This window comes from Drosophila persimilis, unplaced genomic scaffold (genome assembly GCF_003286085.1).
Source record: "Drosophila persimilis strain 14011-0111.01,24,50 unplaced genomic scaffold, DperRS2 tig00000002-arrow-pilon, whole genome shotgun sequence".
NCBI lineage: Eukaryota > Metazoa > Arthropoda > Insecta > Diptera > Drosophilidae > Drosophila > Drosophila persimilis.
Window position 1 is genome coordinate 10,317,366 of NW_020825289.1, and position 15,850 is coordinate 10,333,215.

General features: G+C 46.8%; 2 protein-coding genes across 3 annotated transcripts in view; one reads left to right on the forward strand and one right to left on the reverse strand.

Annotated features, from left to right (window-relative positions):
• The window catches only part of LOC6590114 (LIM and SH3 domain protein Lasp), a 37,388-nt gene extending 27,865 nt beyond the window's left edge, over positions 1–9,523 (reverse strand). Inside the window, exon 1 of the mRNA XM_026985850.1 lies at positions 8,884–9,523. The gene's annotated coding sequence lies outside the window, so the exon portion shown is untranslated. The remainder of the gene's footprint in view (positions 1–8,883) is intronic.
• LOC6589907 lies at positions 229–4,242 on the forward strand. Of its 2 annotated transcripts, none has more exons than XM_002016480.2 (7): positions 229–731; positions 1,327–1,704; positions 1,756–1,925; positions 2,013–2,189; positions 2,258–2,404; positions 2,479–2,742; positions 2,846–4,242. In XM_002016480.2, the coding sequence occupies exons 1-7, from the start codon at positions 471–473 to the stop codon at positions 2,946–2,948; spliced, it is 1,500 nt and encodes a 499-aa protein (XP_002016516.1). In that variant the 5' UTR covers positions 229–470; the 3' UTR covers positions 2,949–4,242. The 2 variants fall into 2 exon arrangements, with proteins under 2 accessions (XP_002016516.1, XP_026841653.1); XM_026985852.1 differs by having other exon boundaries at positions 232–731; positions 1,768–1,925.
• Positions 9,524–15,850: the final 6,327 nt, after the last annotated feature.

Below are 15,850 nucleotides of genomic sequence, written 5' to 3' on the forward strand. Positions count from 1 at the left end.
TCAAGACTCAAGACACGGAGTACCATTAATAAAACGAAAATTTCAGTAATTAGTATCTGATCTACATCCGTACTACATTGAAATGCAGCTCTGAATATCGCTCCGATTATAATCGGGAGACAGCTCTGCTTTTCACTTTGAATTCCGGTTTGAGGAGGCGACGACTTTCAGTGTGAAAATCCGAACAGTCATCCTTTCGAAAATTGTGCCAGCGAGCGGAGCTCATGTAAAGTGGAAAATTAAATATAAAAATTGAAATTCCTCTCAGAGTCGTAGTGAGAAGTGTCGAACAAAAGTATTCTAAAACTGTATTTAGCACGCGCGTGTTCTCAAGTAAGTTCACACACATTTAAAGTGAAAAATTTCGCATTTGTCGCACACACCAACACACGCACGCACACATAAACGCCGGTTCTGTAAACTCACTTGAAGAAAAGAAAGAGCGAGAAGAAAAAAGTTGCCAAATCAAAATGGTCACCGATCCGAAGTCCGTTGATCCCAAGGTCAGCACCAAGGAGGTGCAGTGCCAGTCATCGGACGGCGAGACTTCCCAGCAGGAGCCGGGCTCGCAATTGAGCAGCCCGAAGGGCTCCCGTGTGGGGATCTTCAATGCCGAGGACTTCTTGTCGCGTGCTCAGATGAACGACAAAATCAACAACATCTTGCGCTCGCCCACCAAGCCGTCCAACGGGGTGCGCCAGCGCTCCGTCTACACCAACAACCCATCACCGGTAAGTGAAATTCCAAGCAATAACCTAAAAGTTTCTTCAATTTTCAGACATTTTGTTTTACAAAAATGCCGCATCATCGCGCTAGCAGGGTATCAACAGCGCGTTAACAGCCGCCGCAGTCTTAACAGCTCGACAACAGCAACATTGCCACATCACCTCATTGCCTTCTGTTATTTCAGACCTTTTTATTTTCCGTCTCGCTCTTTTCAATCATTGCTCTCTTACTTTTCGCCATTAATATTCGAATTTTCCTTCTCTATTCCCCCCTCTTTTCTCCACTTCTAATACTATTCAAAATAGTTTGGTTAATTTCTATAAAAATCAAATGCAAATTGGGAAAAAACGCACACACGTACATATGTAATTACATATATGTATGTATGTATATGCATGCGTTAACAGCATGTCAACAGAATGTTAGCAACAGTTGCAAAGTCATTCGATTTCTGCGCTGCTGACACTTCCTCTCGTTTTTGTCGTTTTCTCTCCTGCCGGTATTCAATTATTTTCTCTCACTTTCACTTCCTCACCTCTTCATTTCCTTCCGGATCTAACTTCCGCTACTACCTCTCGCCTTCTCATCCCCCTCCCTTAGCAGTCAAGCTTGCGTGTCGGCATGACTGGGGGGCAGCTGTCCCAACGCACGAGCAACATCTCGCTGTCCTCCGGGACGGACTCCGTGGGCCACATGGATCGCGGCAGCAGCTCCAGTCTCGCTAGCAGCGCCACCGTTGGCACCAACACCATCACCAGCGGCATTCCCAAGGAGTGCGCCAATTACCCCGTCGGCAGTCAGTCGGCCCGTCCATACGTCCAACTGCCGGGCATACACATTTCCAGCCCTCCCCAGTACGGGCCCGGGAATATGCAGGAAATAGACGCTGGCAAAATGGCGCACAACGGCAAGGCACTCACAGGGCGCTACAATGCCACGCCCACCTATGGCTTCGACAACGATCAGAACTACTGCCTGGTAACTGCCTGCATATCTGTAAATCTAGCCTAAATCGATCTCTAAATCTAGAATTCCCAACAGTTGCCGTCTCCAATGCCCCCTCCACCATACGCCTTGGCACGCGTGAGCAGCACACGCAACTTCGAGCTCGAGAACCACACACCGCCGTCATGTCCCGGCTCTGGACCCATTGCCATGTCGAACGGCACCATCCAGTTGCGCCTCCGCGATGGCGTGCGGTGAGTGTGGACGCCCCCAGCCCCCAGCCCCTTGGCTCTTCTTTAAGAACGACCCCTAATGCTAATACCTTTCTTTGCATGGGACAGCATTGACATGACTCTGGACAAGGCGGTGCGCGTGCTCAATCAGCGCAGCATGGTGGCAGTTGCTCTATCACGCAACTGCAGCAACTCGGCTTTGATCCACCCCAATGGACGCATCTTGCAGAGCGGCGCTAAAGTCGAAATAGTCACCTACGACGGCATGAAGGGCAATAACTTTGTGTGAGTGGGATTGGCCCCCACCCCAAAGTGGCATCTATTGAATCCTTTGAATTATCTTCCCATTACAGTCGCTATGCCAAGATGTGGTACAAGGGTGTGAGCTTCACCAGCGAGGCCTGCGCTCTCATCTACCTGGTGGACACAGCCGGGACGCGCACCACAACCGACACTTTCACCGATCTGACCAAGGACTACACCCTGGCAGTGTTCTATGAGTGAGTCCGGCCCCCGGCCAATTGCAGCGCTTCTTATTTGGCTAATTTCGATTTACTTCCCGAACTTCTCGCAGCGACTCGCGCCATGGTCCCTCTTATATGGCTGAAGCCCATGACGTGATTGCCAATTCAGCTTACACTTGTACCGAGGATGGCACTGAGATCTATGACATAAACGGATTTCGCATCACCCAGGCAGCCGATGGCCTGGTGAAGGTCACTCGTGTGCACAACAAGTGCTTGATTCGCACCAGTCCCGGCAATGGATCGGCCACTTTGACCACACCTGGCATCCATTGCACTGCATCTCTGGGCAAGACCTCGCATCTGTTTGTTCGGTGAGTGTTAAACCGATGCTCTCAACCTCCCCCTCCCCCTCCCCCTCCGCCTCGTCCCCATCGTCCTGCTCTGCTAACTTCCGTTCTGCTCTGTCCTTTGTAGTCGCAATGAGAAGCGCATGCACTTCGATGGATCCTGTTTCATTGTACGCAATGCCGGACACTCCGCAGGCTTCAATGAGAACAACCTGCTCATTGTCTACTGAGCGGCGTTCGTAGTCCGGAGATAGATACGGCGCAGTGGTAGCCCATCCCACACGCACACACGCACACACTCACACACGTCAACACATTTCACCTGGAACACATACAGCAGACGCACACAGATAGACACCTACAGCAGCACACTTGAGGGACCTTGACGTAGAGAGGGATTCAGTTAGGATCCCGGAATTTAGGAATATCAAAAGAATCAAAATCAATTTGGGAAATAAGTTAGAAAGGCAAATATGTTCGTACAAAAACCAGCATCACACCACACTACACAGACACACACCTCAGCGAAGGGAACTCAGCCCAGCACTATCTGGGTTTCGATTGCTCGACATGGGCCCAACACAAGCACACCACCAACAGCCAGGGAATACTAGTTGTATTTCGTTTACCATTGCCTACATATATATCATGCCGTATATATGCGTGTATTACTAGTTGTTATTGGAAATCGGGAGCGATCTCCTGCTTCCTCAAATCAGTTGGCCAAATCAGACCGATCTCAAGCCGAAGCGGAACCAATCAGGGCCGTGCCAGCGTTTCCATTTCGGCTTTTTCGGTTCTTCTAAATTGTTTCTTTTACGCAGTTCAGTTCTAAATTTTGTTTGACAGACTTTAAAAATGGCAAAACTCAAGAAAAAAAAAATTTCAAGAAATATCTCCCAAAAAGAAATTTACAAAATTATGCACAATTGGTGCGTCTGATTTAGCAACGTGTATTCAATAATTATAGTATATCAGAGGACTAGTTCTCTTGGGCGTTACGTTTAGCCAACGTAACGCCAGTGCCGATACAGTATTTCTAAGCTACCAGTTCTTTCAATGCAATCCAATAATGTTCATCCACACCCGTCGCATACAGACACTCGAACATGTAACCCAAAATCACACGCACCGCACACTCTATACAAGAGGCAAAAGAAAGTGAATTATTTTCCAGTGGCACAGCGCCAGCCACGGGACACACATGAAAGATAGAACAGATCCTGTGAAAGGTAGAAAGTGAGGGTTTATTAAATTAACCCCAATTGTAATTTGATTAAAAGACACTCGTCCTGTGAGGAGGACAATGAAAGAACCCCCCCATACCAACACAAAACATAGGCTTAATATATACATAAATACGAGGGGGGATGTCCAATTATAATACAAAGTTAAGTCCAGTGTGAAAAACCGGGACTAGCCTTACGTCAATCTCCAACACCAAAATTTTCTATCATGTAAAGAGAAATTCATGTGCCCCAAAATCAATACCATGGAAGTATAATAAATTTAAAATGCAATCTGTTCATTCTATAAATTAATTTATTCCTCCAGAAGAATGGTGGAGCAATGGAGCTCGTTTCGTTTCCTTCCCTCCATCCTCTGCTAATTTCTTGGTGGAAAGAAAATGTCGACTGCCTCCTGCCCCGTGCCTGTATGAGTACGAGTATTTATGTACCTTCTGTCATACATGGCCGGGGGTATCGTAAATTTACAACAAAATTGTTTTATGGCCCCACTCCATGCCTGGCTCCCCTCAGGCGGAGCTTGGCGTTTACGCCGTCACCTGAAGTGCCATCAGGAGTTGGACAATTTCAGGCCCTAGACGACAGTTTGGTTCGGTTTCCCATCTTTAAGAGCACTTGGAATTTAATCATTTAAATTTCTGTGAGGATTTCCAAGAAAATAAATTTGAATATCTGCCGCTATAGAGTTTATATTTAAATCCGATTTAATGTAAAAGTGGATTACGCTCTTCCATTTTGAAGGGACTTCGGATAAGCCCTATCTTTGGAGACATCGGGATATGGAAGACCTTTTTGATCTCCAAAAACCAAGCTTCGCGGGGATACAAATATGTTGTTGAATTTTTAAACGCACATTTACGACACAGCTGTTTTCATTTTATCGTGGCGTGACAACCCTGGGCGACCAGTGTGTACACTCTTTTGGACTACAATATTGTCTGTCTTGCTGTTGACAGAGGTAAATTAGGCAAATGGAAGGAAAAGTACATTGATATTTAATTAGTAAAATGTCTTGAGCCTTGTCGTTACCTGCAAACAAATCCAAAAGCACAGGGATATCGGATCGGCTGTCATGCAGACTAAAGTTTCCAACAAACTTAACCTGGAGCTGGATGTGGAGGTGGAGGTAGGCACGCGGCGCGGATGCTGCAGCGCTGGCTGTGACTGTGGCTGTTGATAAAGATTATTGGATAATGTCTTGGCGGAACTATCTGCCACGTCTGTCTCTGTCATAAGAAGAAAGTTGTTCCATGGTTAGAGATACACAAAGAGAGAGAAAGAGAGATGCATACGGAAAGTGTGTGAAAGCGTGGAGCGGTGAGAGCAGGTGCGGAAGCCACAGCGTGGATACAGAAGCAGCGGTAAGTACAAATAGCCCAACCAGGGAAGGATCAAAATATTGATGTCTGGAATGGCTTTATTCAAGTGTGAGAGCCCCAATGGGACTCGTGCGAGCAAAGGACCGACCCCACATATGTATCTGTGGCATATTCAATGCTCACGCTTGTGTGACTGCGCCCCTGCGAGTCCTTGTCTGCATCTATTTGCCGCTCGCACCCGTGTGCCCAACATCAAAAGCTTTTCACACTTAATTGGGCGTAAAATTAAATCAGAATTGATTAGAACACTTGAATGACAACAGCCGTGGCCGTGTTGCTGATGTCAATGGCATCGGAGGCAGCCGCATCCTGCCAGCATCCAAGCCCCCAGGCCTCCCAGCGCCCAGCTCCCACTCCACAGCCTGCCAGCAATTTCGCTGGCATTCTAAGCATAAACAAACTTTTTGGTTTCCATTTTCCCCAGCTGACGCACGGCACGGCAAGGCACGGCACGTCGCTGACTTCGGCCACGTTCCTGCCGCTTCTCGGGGCTCCTGCCACTTCCGAAGCCGGGCACTCCCGGGGCAGAGCGCACTAATTGCTGCTGGGAACTTCCCTGGGGAGGCTCCCCCGCAACCCTGTTTTTTATCGGAAAGTTTATGAAATTCAATTTCCCCCAAAAATGGGGAATGGAATGGAAAAAGGCCGGGCATCAATTTTCCTGCATTATCGTTTAATGAGCCGACAATTATGCGAGGCCCCTCTGCTTCGGCACCAGGCACGTCTATAGATATTCAATCAACTTGAATTCACAGCCATAATTCTCCGAACGAGTTCATTCCACATGCATTTGGCCAGGGCATAGGGAAAGTCAATCCGATTTCCGGCTATTAATACATGGCTGAATTTCAGGCGTGGAATGCAGTGCCATGGAGTGCCGAGTCCAGGCAGGATAATTACATTTTAACCGGGTGATTCGAGCGGAGCGGAGAGGAGAGTCGACGGCAACGTCAACGGTAATGGATAAATGCACATCTTCCGCCGCCCTGAGGGTCCTGGGAGCCGTCCTGGGGCACGGCACATTTAATGGGAAATGAATGGCAATGTTGGAGGTCGAAAATTATGAAAACGTTCCCAGGGTAAGTTGGACGAAAACCAGCACGAAGTGCCCTCCATAATCTTCCACTTAAAGTTGATAAAAAATGTAAACGACTTTCATTTCGCCCGGGAGCGATACCTCTGACGACGACTTCAAAGGACAGCTGGAAGACCCAGGACAAACTGCAGGCTAAAGTGAGTAGCTCATTGAATTGGATGGATTGTCATCCCATACCCAGTCGGTGACAGCAATCAAATCAATCACACCAGCCTCCACCTGAGTGGAGCAGGCAGATCAAAGTGCGGCAGCCTTGGAGGATGAAGAATGGACCCCTTTTCTGACATTTGGTAATGTTTTGCGATGCGGCAGAGGGAATTCCTACAGCGATTGGGGCAAAACTTGGCCTAAGTACTGCTGGCAAGGCCGATAACTTGATCCGATTCACAAATAATTGACAGCTAAGAGCACTATATGTTTTGATTCATTGGGAATCCGTGCGTGGTGATGTCTAATGCAATTTGCGTAATTGAAACCCACTCGAAAGCAATTAAATTTCCTGTGGTTGGACCACTCTCCGGCAATGAGCTTCGTTGGAGTAATTGCAATCGAGATTCCCAACTAATCTGCAGGCAAAACAATCCATAATGGAGCAGAAGTTTTGTTCGCACTCGGCATTTATCAAGTTTGAAGTGTTAATTCGCTTTCCCCCCAACAAAAACAACTACAGAATACTTGGAATAACAAAAGTGTCAATACGATTATAATTGAGTTTAATTAAGCCGCAAAGTAAAGCCTCTCAGCACTCTTGTCTGTGGACCGACCAACAGAAATGTAAAATATTTGCGCTAATCCACTTGGCAACGGCCTAACAGAAATGACCAACTGGTGCCAGTCCAGGCCTCTTCAATGGGCCAACTTTCGGATAAAAGAGGTACGTGCCAAAGGCTTCAAATACTCGTATTTGCTGGGGCCAAAGTACGTACAATAAACTCGTAGCCATCCGAAGAGCAAAGTTGCGATCTGGAAATTTATGCATGGCGAAGGCCAAAATGTTTCGCTGTAGGCCCAGGCCCAGGCCCAGGCTGAACCCATTTGTTGGCCCAGCTCTGTAAATGTCACATGCTCCTCACACCCACCCCCACACCCACACCCTGTGTGGTCTGGATCTGGGTCTGGGTCTGGGTCTGGCCATTGTCTGTCATTGATGCCAGTTGGTGTCGGCATAGGTTTTCAAAGGATGCTATTGCCGACTTAATTAAGTTGATGCCACCGTGTTGTACGTGAAATCTCTTCGATGCGCTGCGCAAAAACTGAAAGTCTCATTATTTCCCATTTAAAGTCATTACCACGTTGTCTGCAGCCTTCAATTGAAGTGGGTTCTCGTTCTCCTGCAACTTCCAGTAGTCCCCATTTTTCAGTTAACGATTTCATTTCAATTGACGACTTAATTAAGTCTAATGGTAAAATGTTGTCAAGCAATTATCATGCTTATGTAGCTCTTAATTTTCCGTATTTTTCGTATTTTTCGCGCTCCCCCAACCTTGGTAAGGCCATTTTCCTGGCCAGAGGTGTATGCAAATCGAATTACAAACGAGTCGAAGGCCAAAAAGTGCTGCATACGTGTTGTGGCGGGAAAAAACTAGTATTTACATACAGATGTACATGCGGTAGTCCAAAGCCACAGGTTTTGTATGATAAAAAGCTGACCAATCCAATTTGTATCTCCTATTCGTTCAGTTACTGTAGCAATCAGGATGTGGCAGCTCCCAGCCGCATGAAAATTTGGTTTCGAATAAATTTATGCAACGCGGAGGAGTTTAAAGACTAGATGTAGACTAGCTCCAATCCAATTATTATCTCCTTATCGATTCCGGGGACTCCCGCTAATGCTGAAAGCAGGATGTGGCAATCACTAGCCAGTCGTTGGAAATTTGATTAGAAAAAGGAAGGTAAAAAAGGTCGCCGGATGCGTTTTGCAATTGCGTCATGTGCCATAAAATGCAGTTTGAGCAGCGATTTTTTAATTTCCTGACCTGCAACGTCAGATATAAATTCATTGAGCAAGAAGTCAGGAAAAATTCATCACCCACATCCGCTGTTCCCGGCAGTGGAAATGTATTGCTTATAAAATGTAGTTATGTTTTGCGAGAACTCCTAAAGAATGCTTTAAGAAACCTATCACATAGCGACGGATTCTTAGAGAACTCTCTCTAAAGCTTTTTCTATTGTGTATTTTGGGTAATTGCCATCATCCTTGGCAACCTTGTTGGCCAACTCAAGCAGTGCTGGAATCTGGAATGTGGCTCAATTTCAAGCTTTCGGTGTACTGCAATTAAAGTTTGGTGTTGTGTGGCATACCAGCTAGCTATCCGCATTTGCGGCTTTGTGTTGACTCAAGCAGATACAGATTCATATAGAGGTATACAGGTACATATTTGCTACGAATACAGGGGAAGCGGGCTCTTGTGGTACTGCTGTAAGATGATTTTATGGTACTCACGTTCTGGACGAGGCCATTGATGCGGTTCCCATCTGCATCAGCAGCTCCTGTCCTGGCTCCTGTAATGCGAGCTGCCCCTGTTCTAGCTCCTGCGCTTCCAGCGGCTTCAGTTTCAGTTTCAGCACCAGCACCAGCCCTCTCTCGTCCCCTTCCCCGTCCAGTGGCCGTTGCCGATGCCGATGCCGCTTCCGTTGGCTTTAATGATAAGACCGCGTTAGAATGCGGCAAGACGGCAGCAGATGTGGGCGATGACAAGGAATTGGCGGCTGGATGCTGGTAGGGATTGGTGTATCTGGAGTTGGAGGTAGGCAGGGGAGAGGTTGGCGGTGTGGGTTGTTGTGGAACTGAGGGGCCCGTTCTGTTGCGTAAACGGGCCAAGGCACTCCTTAAACCCTCCGTATTGTCTTTGTCGGGGCCCCTTCCAAATGAAATGCATCCGCAGAGCACTCTCCCAGCCTCCGCCTCGGCCTCACTTCAGCTGCCCTGCCACGTTCGGCTCTCAGGTGTGTCTGCCTCTTGGATGGAACTCGACTCGTTCGTGCAAATGCAGAATATGGTTACGGCTAGCCTCAAAGTTTTGGACTCATCTCTGGAATTTCAAACCCCAGCCACAAGTGCAGCGGTCTGGGCCAATTCAGAAAACTAATTCCAACTTTTGTGTCTCGTCTCACCACGTAAGGCCTGTGTGCGAGTGTCTGCCTAGACCTTAATGCACTTTTAAGCGAATTAAAATGTTCCAGAAGCGACTGTACTAGAAGGTAGTAGCTGCAGACAGAGCCCGACAGTTTTCTCCGGAAAAATAAGCAGATCGGAGAGTGGCTGCAAGAAAAGAATGCAAGTTATTCGAAGATTGTGCCAAATTCGAAGCTTTATTTATTAACATCCAGAGAAATGTCAGAGAAATTAAAATAAAATAAAAGAAGTGCATTTCAGATTTTAATTAAATATTTTTCATAGTTATTTTATATTTATTTATACCATATTTAATGTTTATTAGAAGAAAAGAATAAACTATAATTTTTGAATGATGGATAGAAAGATGATAAGATGGAAAAGATAATTGAAATATCATCCAAATGGTATCCCAATATTATAAACTTTTAGGGGGAAAAGAACGCTTTTCTGTTTTTGAAATTCCAGAGATTTTCTAGCTGTCTTTATTGCGCTCACAGCTTTGGGTCAGATTTCATACCCGGACCAGGGATGACCCTACGCCTTACTGGGGGAATCCAATCCATTGTAAAACGACAACTTTTGGCAGCAAATGTCCATTAAATTTGTCCCCAAGGAGGGAGCCAAAAGTACGCAGGAAAGTCGAAAACAAGTCAAAGGCCAAGCTTTTGCTTTCGGCTGGGTCTGCATGGATGCCCAGAATGGGGGCGTACTTCAGTTGAGGAGCCCTCCTGGGGGGCTCAACAAAAGGTTGAGGACGCTGAAAGTGAAACATAATTTCCGACACACAATTAAAATCATGTCCCAAAGGCTGTGTCCCCTTGGCCCTCTGACAATGCCTCACATTCCAGCCACAGGCTGCTTGACTCTGTCTCCGTCGCAGCTCCTGTCTCCGCTCCTGTGGCTGCTCTTGTGGCGTCTGTTGTTGCCATTTTAACTGTGCATGTGCGCCCCAAGGCTGACGGTGGGAGGTTGCGGCCGCAGAAAGAAGAGGAAACACACAATGAAATTTAAATGCCCTCCGAGTAGCCATGCCCTGAGTGAAAGGACTATTTAATGCAGCAAAATTCTGCCAGGTATTCTCTACTTAAATGCTTTTTCCTGGAACAGCTGCCGACAGCCATCTGACAAATGTGGCGAGGGCACACGACCGAGCCATGAGATACTTCTACCTCCCAACAGGTGGAAACTTTGATAAACGCTTGCATACGAGAAGAGTTTGCTGGCTGCCAGCTAAATGCCTAGCAACGGCTTATCATATTTGATACGAGTACACTGAAATTCCATTCAGATACTGCATTTCCTTTGAGCTCCACTGACTACTGGCTCTTTATGGGAAATTGACAACGCACCAGTGACCTCTACTGATTCCAATCTACGTCCAAGAGTTGCAGAAAGAGCAGTCGGGCGGAGGACAGAATGGGTTCCAAGGTCGCTGTGGACATTCAGCTCCTCATATCACAGGCCACTGCCCTCTCTTTTCAGATGAAACTCAACTTATTTCGATAGAATTATCCCTTCACCCTCCACACAGCACACTTTACCACCACTAATGTTGCGAATGCCCAGGGGTGTCCATATACCGAGCATTCATTTTAATGCCCTTCCACTCGCTGCTCCTCAATAAAAGAGCAAAGAAATAAAATAAACTTTAAGGACCGCAAACAAAAGCTGAAACAGCACCGGAATGCAAATTTGCATTCATAATCAAAGAAAACGGCGTCTGGAGAACATCTTCCCGCTCAGACGTCAACAGTAGCGGCGAAGCCTTTAAGCCAAGGTCTCAGGCCAGAATTTCAGAATTGCCAGAACTCAACCTCAAAAGCTCGTCCCGCCCCTCGACAGGTGAATGCAAATGCCCAAAGTCATTAAAATGTTGCGGCTGTTGCTGATAATCATGATTTATGGGAAATGAGTAGCGAGGTGGCAGGCCAATGACAGCAGTCGACTCGAGGCGGGAACGTCCTGTTGGCATGGAACGAATGCTTTGGTCAAACCAGAAAAGAGGCCAATAAACACGGCCATAAAAACACCCACTCCAGCCCCCTTGGCTTTTCATCAGATCAGGGAAATGTATGAACGAAAGAATGAATGTGGGAGTGGGGAAACCATTGTAAACGAAATCATTTTCTGGCTTTGCTGTTTAAAAAACTTTTTTTGCAGATTCATCATTGTTGGACGAGGATATGTGTGTGGTGTGTGGAGTGTGGAGCGTGGCGTGTGGCCTGGTGTGCTTTGGTCCGCTTCGAAAGCAATTTCCAGCCAGCCATGGAAGCAATTATTTTCTCATATTACGTATACGCAACGCGTGCCCAATGCGCTGCTAACAGATTTATTCTTTCATTAGAAGACAAACAACCGCTTTCCATTACGCTGCTGCCGTTCCTTATTAAAACTCAAACAGAAGCGAGAGACCAGCTGCAGAAGCCATCGCAAATTGCGCGTCCAGCTTTATTTACATAATTTTTTCTTCAGGGACAAAAAGTGGCCCCAAGAAACGCAACAAAATTCTCATTAAAAGCCAGAAAACTGTACGCCCATTTAGCTTGGGGCCAGCTTGGCAACCATGAGAGTGGGTCCAAGAGTCCTAGAGTCCTGCCAAGTGTTCCGAAAAGCATTGCCGGCCTGGACAGTAGTATCGCCTCCAGCTCGAATTTGCATTCATATTAAACACTGCTCGGTCGTAAGCTGATTATGTGCAGAAATACATGTAGCACTTAAATCACCTGTAATTGATTTCCACCCTCCGTTCGCACTCCATCACTCATACGCAGCGTTGCCCCTGGCAGCCCTGTAAACCCTCAACACGACCGCTGACAGGTAAATAATCACAATCACAATCAAAATGGTCATCATCGTGATGAGCAGCCTCGAAATCACCCCCCACAGCTCCACGGATTCTCCCCAGCTTCCGCCCACATGTGGATCATCGATTATTTCCCATTGGTTTTGATTGATGTCTGCTTCCGCACACCGATAATGATTATGTTTATGATGAAGCCACTAATTTATAATGCGGCGAAAACAAAGCCACCGTACCTGGCCAGCCAATAAATCAAAATCGAAGTTTTCATGGGGAAGCTATTTGCAAGAGTTCCGGTGGAACGGAAGCTTTATTTGTGTTCATGGCTGAATAATTAAATGGAAAATGCGATTAAGTGGCCTGCAGCCATCCAATTGAATGCCGTTTTTTATGTAGTACATTATAGAAGCCTGCCTCCTATGGATTCGAATGAAAATGTAGCTTTGAATTACGCCGCAACAGGCAATTAAAATCAGGGCATGTTCGCGATTGGTTTTCCACTAATTGGAAGCGTGCCATGGGAAAGGATGCGATCTATCCACCAACAGCACCACAAAAACTTTAACAATAAGAGAAACAATTTCTTCGAACTGTTGCATATTTATATTCATCCGAGTACAACATCTGCAATTCCTCTGCAAGTACTGGGTACATTCGAGTTGGCAAGAATAATTAAATTCAGCAAAAGCTCATCAAAAATATATGTGGGGCCCTAAAAGGATTCCAAGAGACCCCCCTCAAGCCGAGGGGTGGGGCTCGTGGCGGCTCTTTTCAGCTTGAAACTGAACTTTGATGACAGCTGGGGCTCCTGCAAAGCCCCCCCCACAGTAATAGCCACTTAATTAACAGTATATAGGCCAAGCTATGCCTGCTCTGTTCGGGGGCAAAGTAACTTTATTTGTTCGACAAGAGGGTAGCGGTCTCTAAGGGATAAACCGAGCCAAGTGCTGAAACAACACAGACTAGTGAGCCAGAATAGTAGAAGGACCAGTGCCAGTGCCAATCCATGGGCCAGGGCCAGGGCCAGGGCCAGACCACGCCCGAGTCAGAGTCAGAGTCCCACTCATTCAACATCAAACGCATTCGGTAAAGGCGTAGCGTTGTTTGTGCGAATGAATTCCAGTTCAATGAATGGGCCAACATATCGGCAGCAGATACCGCACTCACAGGCAGTACCCCACACAGAAAGAAATCCTCGATGTAGGGATGGGCCGGCTAAGATATTGGTCCCTCCCTCCCAGAGTGGTTTAGAGCTCGATGCATAAATTCCGGCGAACTTCGAATTGATTCATAGAAATTTCTTTATTAGACAGTTGGTAAGCCACATCATCGGGAGAATGACTGGATCTCGCCCAGGAAAAACGAATTTCGTTGCCCCAGCAACAGAACGGGGGCAGAGTAAACCACATTGAATGAAGCTGTCAGTCAAGGAGAGACGAGCATTATTATCCACAGCCTTGCGGGGCGTTTCCACATTTCCCAGCCATTCGAGGACACAATCCAGAACGGCTTAACCTACATGTGGAGAGAATGCTTGACCCGGCCCGCCAGAAGGTTACCTGGACAACAGGTTAGAGAAGTCCTCAAAGACCCATTCAATCTGTATCTCTCTGTGTGGGTAAATAGCAAATGGTCTGGTGTCCCTCTTAATGAGAATCCCCTTAAAATATTGACCGCGTATACGTATTTATTTATGTACAGTCTGTCGCCCCCGGGGCGGAGAACAATGTCTGGGGTAGGACGCCGTTACGCGCTTTACTGCTGTTGCATGCCAAACGGAATACAGTTTGTGGCTGCTGCTCGAGGCAGGCGACGCAGGAGACGCAGGCGACGCAGGAGTGCATTGCATTTCTGTGGCTGGCCAAGTGCAGAAGTCATTGGCCGGGACAATGCTGCTGTGCAACAGGAACATGAATAAGTCAATGTCTGTGCTGTCATTGGGGTTGGCTGGGGGGTGGCTATGGCTGTGGCTCCTCTCTGTCTCTATCTCTGTCCCTGTTCCTGCCCTCTGGTTACATTTCCACTTCGGTCTGCCACTGGCATTGTGTATGTTCAGAGTAACTTTGACTCCGGGCTATATTTGCCGCTTGGCTATGGGTTTAATCAAGCTTGAAATTGTCTAATGTCGGTGGGAAAAGTGCAGGGACCCTATGATTGGGTTGTTGACTCGACAGCTGGATCGAAGGAGTTGGGGAGTTGCTATCACTGGGTGCACAATCGCTCTGACTTCGAATGGGGATATAAAGAACGGTCTTAATTTCTGAAGTGCTCAAATTACACCGCCCCATATCTCTGTAATTAATTTATCCTACAATCAAATGCTTTTGAATTGGCATTCAACTAAAAACTCTAAACGCCAACCCCTAAAGTAGCGCATAGAAACGTCAGTCATAATTGGTTCCTAGTATTATGGAGCTGCTTTCCCGCTTTTCCAATAAAATAAAGAATCCGCTTACCATGAAAGGAAATTGTTCTAAGAAAAACCCGTTTGCTGCTCTCCAACTCAAGAAATCGCTTTTCATTTTTAAAACTATTTTTCTCTTCGCGTTTCCAGGAAATGTGGTTCTTGAATGTTTTCATATATACTATATATGTACCTGCTCAGGTTTCAATCAAGATTATTTCGTTTAATTACAAGGAGTTCTTGCTCTTTATGATTTCTTTGGGCATGACAAGGGGAAGGGGCAAATTCTCTGGCAACAGCTGTTGCCAGCCAGCCAGCCAGCCAGCCAGCCAATCAGCCTAATCCTGTTACCTCGGTTTGGAAATTTTTGAGCAATTATCCTGACAAGTCAACTGAGGCAACACACATGTCTAACGAGATCCAACAACAACGGCAGCATGGCAGCAGTGGCACCTGATTGATGCTGTCACCTGAATGGGAAAAGCCTGAAAGGGGAGAGCTCATCCTCGCCAGAGGTGCGTGTGTATGTGTGCTCATAAATCACAAACGAATCGGCGAATGCCACAAATGACTTCATTAAAAAGCGTCTCACACGCAGAACGGAGCCGGGGAGAGGGAGGTGGGGGCGGGGGCGGGCTTCGTTGGCGGAGCAGGCTCAGTCAAGTGTGTATAGGGATAAGAATCCATGGGTAGGGGCGATTTGTAGAAAACGAGTGGAGAGCACATCCACATCCCCAGGCGCATCGCATCCCTTCGTTAAAGCCAAACAACCCAAATTGGACGGGAACTACTGAAGCATTGTCTATAATAAACAATGGGTAAGGGGAAACTTTGCCTAAGGTTAGCCCTGAACTTTTTTTGGTGACATTTTGCCTGCCTGCCTACTGCCTTGTAAGCAATAATTGTTTGAAATCTGTGTTGCAGGAGGAGTAACTTTTCTCCCCTTGACAATCTATTCAAATCACAGCCCAGCAAAGGCCTAATTGAAGGACCAGTGTCTACGCCGTGTCCTGTGCAATCACAGTGGGAGTGGGAGGACCATACATTTCAACAAAATTGAAATACAGAACAATCATTTAATGCCCAAA

What these genes read in the sequence shown, in the direction of transcription:
- LOC6589907 (XM_002016480.2), top strand. Translation starts at nt 471, where the DNA reads ATGGTCACCGATCCGAAGTCCGTTGATCCCAAGGTCAGCACCAAGGAG. An exon ending in CGCCTCCGCGATGGCGTGCG is followed by an intron (nt 1,926 to 2,012) that starts GTGAGTGTGGAC and finishes TGCATGGGACAG; the next exon opens with CATTGACATGACTCTGGACA. An exon ending in ATGAAGGGCAATAACTTTGT is followed by an intron (nt 2,190 to 2,257) that starts GTGAGTGGGATT and finishes TTCCCATTACAG; the next exon opens with TCGCTATGCCAAGATGTGGT.